The sequence below is a fragment of the Nothobranchius furzeri genome, chromosome 10, assembly GCF_043380555.1.
Source record: "Nothobranchius furzeri strain GRZ-AD chromosome 10, NfurGRZ-RIMD1, whole genome shotgun sequence".
NCBI classification, from domain to species: Eukaryota; Metazoa; Chordata; class Actinopteri; order Cyprinodontiformes; family Nothobranchiidae; genus Nothobranchius; species Nothobranchius furzeri.
In genome coordinates, this window is record NC_091750.1 from 54,842,957 (window position 1) to 54,853,906 (window position 10,950).

The 10,950-nt window shown below is 40.7% G+C and overlaps 1 protein-coding gene across 2 annotated transcripts in view; it reads right to left on the reverse strand.

The window, feature by feature from the left end:
* LOC107386710 (glucocorticoid receptor) overlaps window positions 1-10,421 on the reverse strand; it is a 78,624-nt gene extending 68,203 nt beyond the window's left edge. For both annotated transcript variants that reach the window (XM_015961278.3, XM_015961277.3), the window contains exons 1-2: window positions 10,174-10,421; window positions 7,694-8,910 (exon numbers count right to left, since the gene is read on the reverse strand). In XM_015961278.3, the coding sequence (XP_015816764.3) occupies window positions 7,694-8,910; window positions 10,174-10,191 (1,235 nt within the window). In that variant the 5' untranslated portion in view covers window positions 10,192-10,421. The remainder of the gene's footprint in view (window positions 1-7,693; window positions 8,911-10,173) is intronic.
* Between the last annotated feature and the right edge of the window lie 529 nt (window positions 10,422-10,950).

Below are 10,950 nucleotides of genomic sequence, written 5' to 3' on the forward strand. Positions count from 1 at the left end.
AAAGGAATGCCTTAAAGATGGTTGCAGACGCTCCCCTGACCCACATTCAGGCAGACGGTGTTGAAACAAACAACAGCAAAGTAGCAAGCACAAACCAAAAGATACATCCAAGTAAAGGCAGATTGTTGTTTTATATAAAAGGAAATTCCCTTACTTGACTCAACACAAAACAAAAAAACAAGTTTTTTCACGTTGAGAATTTATGGGGCTTGATGATACACACGCACTGTAAAGGCAGTTGTAACTTTGGCACTGAGGTCTACTATTTGTCTTAGACTGCAGCAACATAGGGATGGAATTTATGAATGTTCCAGTGCTTGTTTCTGCAGCGGACGAGCTGTAGATGGAGACCAAATAAACCATTTAGAATGGATGAGATGTGCAATGGATAGCTCATTTCATTTATTTCTCAAATTAAATGACTGAAATCAGAGTTTTGAGTCATTAAACATCTTTTTGGGGGTGGTGGGGAGAGACAGCAACACATATTGATGGTTACTAGGTTTGGGGACTTTTTGTGCGAGAAGGCAAAGTAGGCAGAGAAGAAAGAGGGGACGTAGCTTCCACCAACACCTCCACAAAACCTATTTCCTGTGGAAAACCCTGAGGTGTACTTTTATAGAGCATGCACGTTTCTATCAACAAGACTTTTCTGGGTTTTTGTGAGAAGACGCTGCTGGCAGATTTTTTATTTATTTTTTGCAACAATTAACAAGCGATTTTTATTAGTGCTGGACTGTTTATTTCTTAGAAATATCTTCCACAGGCCCCATGTAGTATTTACAGCACAGGAGAATCAACACAACCCTCTGTCAATACAGTATGATAAAGAAAAAAGAAGAGAACAGAATGGGCAGAGCCGCCTTCAGTCTTCAGACCCGACAATTCCTGTTTCCGCTGCCAAATGTCCGGTAATAAGTTCAATCATCCATTTGTGAAGTGAGTGAAGCCGGTCAGTGCTATTTTGATGCTCACTCCAGACATATCAGATCACAGCTTAAACACCAATATTTATAATAACGAGACAGGGCATCACAGCTTGGAGCTTAAAGCCCAAATATAATGAAATGGTCCCTACCAGCTTGCAGCAGTATAATTTTTAAGAAGCGTCCCCCTTAATGTGAGCCACTGGGATATAATTCTGGAAATGAAAAAACATCTCATGCCGCATGGTTTCACAGTTAGAAATTTTATCATAGTGTGTTCTAGGGCTGGGCAATTAATCGAAAATTTATCGTTATCGAAATTTCTGACTCTTACCGAGATAATTTTTCCCATGTCATTAAATTCGATAATTAAAAAAATAAAAAGGTGTGTGTAGATTAGCAACATTCATGTCCTTTTAAGAAGCTGTACCACTTGAGTCACGGACAACTGTGACTCAATGTAATACATGTGACAGCCCCATCTAGTGGACAACTTCTGTTTCTGCGCATACCTGAAGTTATCGTCCACTTATCGTAAATGAGGTAAAATCCTCAATATATCGCGATATTGATTTTAGGCCATATTGCCCAACCTTAGTATGTTCAAAATGTGTGGAACTTCAAAAATCTTTCATTATATTATTATTTTCTATCTGTATTATTAAACTCAGTAACTTATTTAATCTATGTTAATAAGGAATTCAGCATGTACGATAATAAACAAATATGCGATGTGTGTAGGATAAAAATTTGATGCCCTCAGCATTAACTTGGTTTTGTGTTTGTAGCAAAAAAGAATGAAGGTTGTTGCAATTATCTTCAAATGTCATGAGAATTTATTTATATATATTTTTTTATTTGGGGGGCAGGGAGTCTTTACACATGAATTTCCATGGGGCTCTAACTAGAAAGATCTACCATATATTTTGCCAATGCAACTCGCCCTTTAGCATTTATTAATACTTCCAATGTTTAGTAAGATATTTGATGTCTGAAAAACATGTGTGTGTGTGTGTGTGTGTGTGTGTGTGTGTGTGTGTGAGTGAGTGAGTGAGTGAGTGAGTGAGTGAGTGAGTGAGTGAGTGAGTGAGTGAGTGAGTGAGTGAGTGAGTGAGTGAGTGAGTGAGTGAGTGAGAGAGAGAGAGAGAGAGAGAGAGAGAGAGAGAGAGAGAGAGAGAGAGAGAGAGAGAGAGAGAAGGCGGGACTTTCAACCCCATGTTCCCAAAATACAACATGGCAGCACAGGCAGGAGATTTTCACTTGACCGTTGAGTTCAAAGTTCTCCGTAGCAATTACTTATGAGAGTAACAGACTCGTGTCAACAAACTACATCATGCTAAATGTTTGTTATGCATTTTCCGCAAAGAGCAAGAAGGCTGGCATCACCCTGCGTGAACGCCAAATCCATCATGTGCCTTGTTAGACCCTGAAATGCACACAGGACCTTAAACTCAGGCTAACAGGCCGGCAGGCACCACAACAACCTTAAAAAAAGAAACAGCTTGGCTGCTGAGAGGCCTCAACCTTCTCTGGCTCTCTGACCCTTGACCCCAACCAAAGCCTGCTTCAAAGATTCTTTACACACCGCCCCAAGGTTGAAGGCTGGGGGTGGGGGGACAAAGGCAGTCAGAGAAAAGATTAGCTACATGATGAAGTAAAAACGAGCATATAGTCTTCGTTCTGGTTTAACAAGTACACCAATATGCGATCAATTCCGGTTTCAGTACATTAACGAGCAATTTGGAGGCACTTGACCTGAAAACACTAGAGGGTTATATATGAATTTAGTGAAGTTTCCAAAGAGGACTCTTCAACATGGAAAATATCATATTAGTGTTGGTGATCAGTAACATCAGGTATGAAAACCCCTCTGGAGATCAATGACACAAAAACTTTAGTCCAACTTGTGACTGTGGAGATTTGGATCTTATGGAAAACTGAAACAAACAGAAAAAGGTCAATAAAGAAGTAAAAATGTGCTAAGTAGCCCTAGCAGTAAAGTAACACGAACACAAAGAATGCAGATTGAGGTTTTAAATCTTAAGAGATTACAATGGAAAGATTATCCCACCAGCAAGAGTGAAAAAACAGAATCAAAACTGTGTTCATGTCTGGTTATTGTTGTCAACTCCATATGTTAAATAGAAATGTTTTCATTTTTTCAAGATCAAATACGTACAAACGTTATTTAAAACGAGACAAAAGTCCCCCCCCTCCCCCCCCCCCCCAAAAAAAAAGAAAATGGGATTTAAAGGAAGGGTTTCTTGTTTCAATTTTAGCTCATTTCAAACCAAAACCTCCAACATGTACTTGACTTCCAATAAGAACATGACATCTTAGTTGGCTGTAATTTTTACATGTTGCTTCATGTGAAAATATGCAACGGTGTTGAATCGAGCCAGACTTAATACGACAGGTCATAAAAGAAACAATCATGACTAAACACTAGGGGGTTATATCCATCACCGCTGAAAGCTGCTTCTTCTGGATTATTGTTCAAATGTAAATGTACTTTATAAAAGTTTCATTAAAAAAATAACAGAATAATATGATTAGCATATGTTGCATGTTTATTTCCTGCCAAATGCCAAAAACGTCTGAGAAAAGACGTCTTTGTTTTATTAGATTGAAATTTAGAGCAAAGTCTGAACTTTTATGTGACAGTGTGAGCGTGTTTTGATGAACGTACCACAACGGTTTCTCTTCAGTTTGTTATCTGAAGATTTATTTTGCTGTATTGAGCCGTGAATGTTCCATTTAACTGTATAAAAACCGCAGCCACGGCCCTTTTCAAACGTCTAATGACTGCCACCAAATTAAAACCAGTGCTTGTGATTTTATTTTAATTTGTGTACTTTTGCTAGTGGATTTTAACTTTGGAATAAGACATTTTTAGGAATTAAGTAGATAACTACTCTAAAAGTACACTTTTTAAACTATTATTATTACCGATCAAAAATGTGATGCAAATGAATCTGCAGCAGGACGTTAACTGAAAATTCAGACTCAAACTATTAAAGTTGGCAACACTACAAGGAAGTTTGTCACCACCTGTTTGTTCAGTTACGCTGCAGAGGGAGGAGTCGTCCTTTGAATGCAACTGGACTCTGCAGGCATTTTGTGTGCAAACACAGCCAACAGCCAGACCCAGGCCCCCCCGTTAGTTTCCAACCACCAGAATGTGGTGCACACCAGCAACGACCACTGCTTGAACTTTTTTGAAACATTCACAACTCAGAATTGAATGAAAAGCTGATTTGAAGTCATTTTGAAGAAGACAACGCATCTGAATTACTGTAAACAGTGTGGAGGAACCAACGTTTCACCACCACCAAGGAGGGGCTGATGGAGACAGAACAGGCTGGAGGGAAAGAAAACTGATTGACTTTAGAAAAAGGCAGTCTCACATGATTGTACGCCTGTACACGTGGCACAGGCGGAATAGACACAAACAGAAATGCAAACACACCCTGCTCTGGGAACCGCTGATGAAGGAAGCACAGAAACGGAGAAGGTTTTAAATCGTTCCAGCTGTCATAACAAAGGAAGAGTTTTAAACTTAGACATGAAGATCAGTAAATTAAAGCAACTCATTTCGTCATTTATTATTATCTGAAGTACATTAAAATACGCGATTCACTCAAAAACTCAAACTGGACAACGCATCACATTATTTTGGGTCAATTCCGTGACTCCTCTGAGAAACTCAGGTCGTTTTAGGCATTAAACATTAAATCTTTGTCTATTTACGTACTTGTTATGTAACGGCAAGTTTGAGCCAAGCTACGCATTTCAGCCAGACTGTGTTTGAATAGTGTTGCAAAGCCCTAAAACACTGCTAGGCCATCTCAGATGAGGCTCAATTTTATAACAGAATGTTGCTAAGTTACAAGATCTAACTAAAGACTTGCTTTTTCAGCCACACTTTTGAAACTTAAACGTTATATAATATATTTTTGACTCTTACGTGATTTAATGAAGTATTTCTGACTGTAAACACCATCTTTAGATGTTTACATCTAGGGTTGTCACGATACTAACATTTCAAACTCGATTCGATACTTGAAAAAAAACTCGATACTCGATTTCGATACTATTTACAAACACCAATTTATTGAACAAGTTTATTCAAAAAATAACATTCCTCAATTTATATTGCAAAAATTAAATGTTAAGAATTAAGTGTATAAAGTGCTTAAACCTTTCAAGTATCAGCATTTTTTAAAACGTCCATACAAAAACTGGCGAAAGTTAACACTTTAAATCATGAATTGTCTCACTATATATACACTATTTGCAGAGTGATGTTTTGCTGCTTAAACTCTATTTAAGTAGCACTTTTGTCATAAGATGTAATGCCATATGTTTTGTTCTGTACTTTTGAACAACTCTGTTGGTCAATAAAGGGGGAAAACTAATTTCTCCACAGTAGGACAAAAGTACATCTACTGGTAATCTTAATAAAAACAGATTGGCGCACGGCAGTGATGTCATTAAAAGGGCCGGTTAATTAGCCGCAGCTAGTCTGTTTACGCCTAGAAATCCCAAACCCGCTCCAAACGAACAGGGGAATCACGTTAATGATTCCTAACAAAACCTTTCGACATGAAGATGTGTTTTGGTGCAGATAATGTCTTATTTCGAGGCTGCACCATGGGTGCCCGTCCGTACCCGTTATATGGATATACACTGATGGCGATTCGCCGATGGATCTAAATACCCCGGGGAATCCAAGTAGCACCAAACTTGTCAGCGTGAGTAAACAAACATACTGCATGCTAGAAATTAAGTCCGGGTTGCAATAAACGGGAGTTTCCTTTAAGCACATAAGCGTGAATATACAACTACGTATCGGACTTGGTATGCTAATTAAGTTGGGCTGTGAAGCGCCTCCCAAATTCGCTGTTTATGTTTTTGTTTATTTATTTGGCAGACAAAACTTGGACTGGAGACAACTCGCGTGGGAAATTGCAATGTAGCCATGCGGCGTCTTCTTCTTCTGTTTGTCTGGGAGGCGGAGGCTGCTTTACGGCATCTGGCTGTCGTGCGTGTCGGTGTACTTGAAGAAGGCTGTGTATAATAGTCCATAGTATCGATATCACAGGGATGGAATATCTAATTTAGATGCCACTTTTAGTCTCGATTTATATCTAGGTATCGATTTTTTTGACAACACTATTTACATCAGACATTAGTACAAATTTTCCTTCTTATATTTAATCTTGGATTCTTTAATACAAATCAATGTCCACTAGCTAACATCCTTATGTTGCATTTAATCAGTCTTTTATGCATAATTGCATTGAAAATGATCAACTACTTATAATAAGCTACTTATTAAGCATTTAAAAGGTTTATCCAAACAAAAGTCATTTGTTGCACCTTTAATATTTTAAAAACTTGGCTTGTATTGATAATTTGGAACTCCTGATGAGATGAGAGTACAAATAGGAACAGTTTGTTTAGCAGTCCTCTGGTGGGTCGATGTGTCCCTATGTTAAGATGCTCTAAAAGGTGTAGCTCTGCACATACTTAAAAAAAACTGCATGAAATCGCGTGTCACACTGGTACAACGAGGACCAACATACCAGGAAGTTAGAATTAGTAGAACAGCAGTCATTTTGAGTAGAAAAGCTTGCTTTGGTCGACTGAAAGAGCTCCTAGAGAACAGAGTTTAAATACGCTGACCGTGTGTGTGTGTGTGTGTGTGTGTGTGTGTGTGTGTGTGTGTGTGTGTGTGTGTGTGTGTGTGTGTGTGTGTGTGTGTGTAACAGTAAACAGCCTAAGGGAACATAACTGCCTGACAGCCAGGAGCCAACAGCTGCTGAACCCCATGTTTATCTAAAAGGTCTCAAACCAAACAGAACCATGAGGCTCAATACCATTTTGAGAAAGAACACAATGACTCACGTAATTACCTAACATGGATCCCCCCCCCCCCCAACCTTTCAGCTCACATTCAGACCACAAAACCAAATCTTTTAACGTTCCCGTTTCGATCAGATGATACTTCCAAGCTGAGAACCGAGGCGTGCCAACCAGACCCATCCGAGCTGCACGTACGCACGCAACTTTCACACTCGAGTCGCTTTCACCTTAAACTCGACCATGCCGCAAGCTGACATGGGAACCACTTCTTCGCCTAACTTGCCATAACCCTGTTTTGAGAGCTACAACTTGGGAAAAATACAACATGTGTGGATTTTAACACATTAGATGACGAATGAGACGCAGTTAAGCAATTATTAGAATAATAACACAAGTCAAATGAAAAAATGTTTTAAAAATAAAACACTTTTTTTCCACTCTTGCAATTGTGCATTATTCCTTAGCCTACATCCAGCCTCTAACAATGATCCTGTAAAGATACAATAAATCATTCCCAGAATTCAGACAGTGCATTCCAAGAATGTGACACAATATGGATAAACTTAAGGAATGTGTGCCTAACTGTGTCGACCCATAGGTAGTTGATAAGCACCAGATGCCCTCCACCCCAGCAGTGTTAAAACGTCTCTTGCAACACCAAGTCAGACTGCAAAAGTGTCAATAAAGTGTATTTCCACACTAAAACTGACTAAAGTGAGACAAGTGGCACTAAGCCAGAGTGAGTCTAAATGACTGCGTACTTCATTGTTGTCTTTCACCTGCACTCACAATACAGCAAATCCCCTTAAAGCACATAAATGCAAAGTCAATCACACAGTGAATAAGAGCAAATACAAAAGCAAACAAAAACAAGGCAGGAGTAAATCCTCTGAACGCACCTGGGGAAGCTGATGGGGAAATTTGCCAAAGCTGACGTAGATGAGAGGCCATCGTTGCCGCTCTGTATCCCAGACGACTCTCCAAATCTCTTCCAGTTCTCCCCGACTGGTTGCAGATTTGAGTACGCGCCAAAAGGCTTCTGGTCTGGCAGATTTACCGAGGAGGCCGGATTAGCTCTGTAGTTGTATGCAGGTCCTGCACCGACACCCATAGGAGACGACATGGAGCCCATTCCTCCACCATGGAGAGAGCTCATGCCACTCTGGAGACACTGCGACTGGCAGTAACTAGCACTGTCCTGCCTCTCCTGTTTGATCACACCGGGGGTACGAATGTGGATGAAATCGGGATCTTTCTCCTCCTTGATGACGACACCGGGGAGAATTGAAGAGGGCTGTTGAGGCAGGAGCTGGTGCTGCACCAGGTGGTGGGGCGGCTGCCGTTGGTGCATCGGATGCTGCTGCTGCTCTGTGCCATTCACAGCAGTACAGTTTTCTCTATTACCCAAAAGGGCATTTGTTTCCTTTGCCAAACCGGTGTTGGAACTTCCTCGGCCGCCGCCACTGCTCTCATGAAGGATGCTATCCAAATTTGCCACCTCTGAATCCAGGTCGAAAGCACTGATTTCTGGCAGCGAACTGGAAAGGTCAAGATCTTGCCAAATCTCCGTGTCATCCATTAGCGGATTGCTGCTGCCATCCAAACTGCTAGGACCACCACCTGTTTGTCCACTGTAATTTCCCATGTCCTTATCCATGGAAAAACTCCCCTCTTGTTTGATTTGATGAGAAAAAAGGTCAGGCAGTGGGAGGTTACCCAAAACGGAGGTGTCAGAGGTGGTGATGATCGACGTGGATGTCTGGCTGAGATCAGACATGTTCTGGTTAAACAACTGCAAGTTTTCCGTTAGACTGAATATATCCGGGTCTTGCTTCTGCATCGGCATTTTTTTACCCTCCTTATCAGATCCTTCTAATGGGACTCGGAGCTGAGGAGAATCAAAGAAGCCTCCGAGCTGCCCCTGGTCTTTGGTTCCGCCTCGTCCGTTTGGGGCCAGCGTACCCTGGGGCAGAGTCCCGGGACCAGGCAGATGCATTGTAGACTGAAGATGTAAACCAGGAGTATCTCTGCCCACTTCGGCTCTTAGCTCTCCAAATGTCAGGTTGTTGTTTTGATTACCGTTGTGCTTTGGTCCACCCTGATCCATTTCTTCATTCTGTAACCAAAAAGCAACCACAGAGCAGGTGAAACACAGAAAGCACAGTTGAGTTGAACATATAAGCAAGGGAGAAGGGGGGAAATAAAGTAGGAAACTCACTGAAATATTGATCATTTACAAGCTAGCAAGTGACAACATCTGCCCTGAAATCTCATCGCTCATGGGAGAGTTCAAAAGTACAATATGCCGAGCCTCTGCTGCTCTTACCTAGTGCTTTATTTTTTTTTATGAAAAAAAAACTGCTATTACAGCAAGCAAATCACTTATAATGCAGCGCTGAAGCTCAAGTGGTACAACATGGCAGAAGAGGCACAAATCACCCAAAGTTTAACCCACAGCTTCTAAAGGAAAGAAATGACTAATATCCTCAAGTTATTCTGTGTGACCTCTATTTGGTTTGAGAGCCAAGAAATGCAGAGACAAGCCCAGGCATAACTTGCTTTGCAAGTGAAACTGCTGACAGTCCCCTATACAGTAAGTTATGTGTGCAACAACACGCATCTGTCGAAAGAGATTAACCCACTGAGAGGCCTCTGGGTATTTGCTGCAGGGAACGGTGGCTATCTCTATTTGCAAGAAAAAGCTAAATGAAAATTCAGTTAAAACCGTTTCAGATGATAAAGCAGTTAGAGGGAAAAAATCTATTTTAATATTTAAACTGTCTCCATTAAAGGGTTTTCTACATTCATCTGACTTGTGAGGCTTTTTAAACACTTTTTTTTTATTCTGGTTCTGTTATTGAATCCAGGCTGAGGTTTATAAGTTGGTGCTTCCAAATGGATCATTTACAAAAAAAATATGTTCTTGTAAATGTTTCAAAGCCACGCCCACTGGAGTTATTGGCAGCTCTATAGGCTGGAAACTTGGTTTTTATTTTAAAAAATATATATTTATAATGGGCGGAAAATACAGCGGCGGACGGTCACGAGAAGCTTTAAAGTTTGAGGTTTCCTGAGTTCTCACTGTACTTTTCCACCATTACAGAATTAGTGTAACCTGTTGGTTAGAAGAGGAAACTGCATTTAGTTCGCATGCCTGTAAAACGGGAAACAGCGGTGTTTGCCCTTTCTTAATCAAAACTCCTACATAAAGCGAGTTTCCGTTGCGTGTTTTTGTAAATTGTGCCATTCTTGGTGCGTGGCTGTCAGGCGCTGTACACGCAGCAGCGTCCTCGGCCTTCTTCTCGACGCAACTGCCAGTTTTTACCTCAATATTTCTCCCGCAGAAAGAAAACAAGTTGAAGCACCTGATAGTCCATACCTGTAGTGAGAGAAGCATTCACTCCATCAGTTAGTTCATCTCCCATCAGTCCAAATTAGGTCTAAAAAGATTTTTATTTTTAAGAAAACACCAGAAAATGTGTGAAATAACGCAGGGTCCACTGGCTCGCGCCCACGACTCAGCCCCACTTCTCCTTGCACAGATGTTGTGTGGTGAAAAACTCAGCTGTCGTCGTTGTTGTGTCTCCCTCCTTCGGGTAGGAAAACATTCTCCGCAATATTTTCTAACTAAAGCTCAACGACGTCGCTGCTGACGCTCGCCAGGTCCACCGAGCGCGCCCGTTCGGGGATCCGTCGACAACTTTTAATGCGACTCGCCGGCAAGAAGGAAAAAATGAGGAAAATTTGTCGCAATTTCTGGGATTACATCGCATTGAATCGTAGAAATAGCGAAGAAATGGTCGCCCTCTGCGCCATTAAAACACACGAGTACTTTTAAAGTTATATAATACGGCCGAGGCGCTCTGCCCCGCTCAGCTGCAAACTCAGGCAGGGCTGTCATTTGGTCAAGCAAAGACAAGGCAGCTAGGGCAAGAAATATACTTCCGCTTTAGATTTTCAGAATAAAATAATTTTAAAATAAATGTGTAAAATTCACTTAATAATCTCTTCCTACAGTCATAAAACAAAAACTTAGCCACACATATTTGCGTATTGGACATGACAACATTGAATTTATTAACAAACCTTGGTTCTTTCTTCTGTAAATGGAAATGTTTTTTCTTTTGTTTTGATAATCTACATTTAGTTTCTTGTT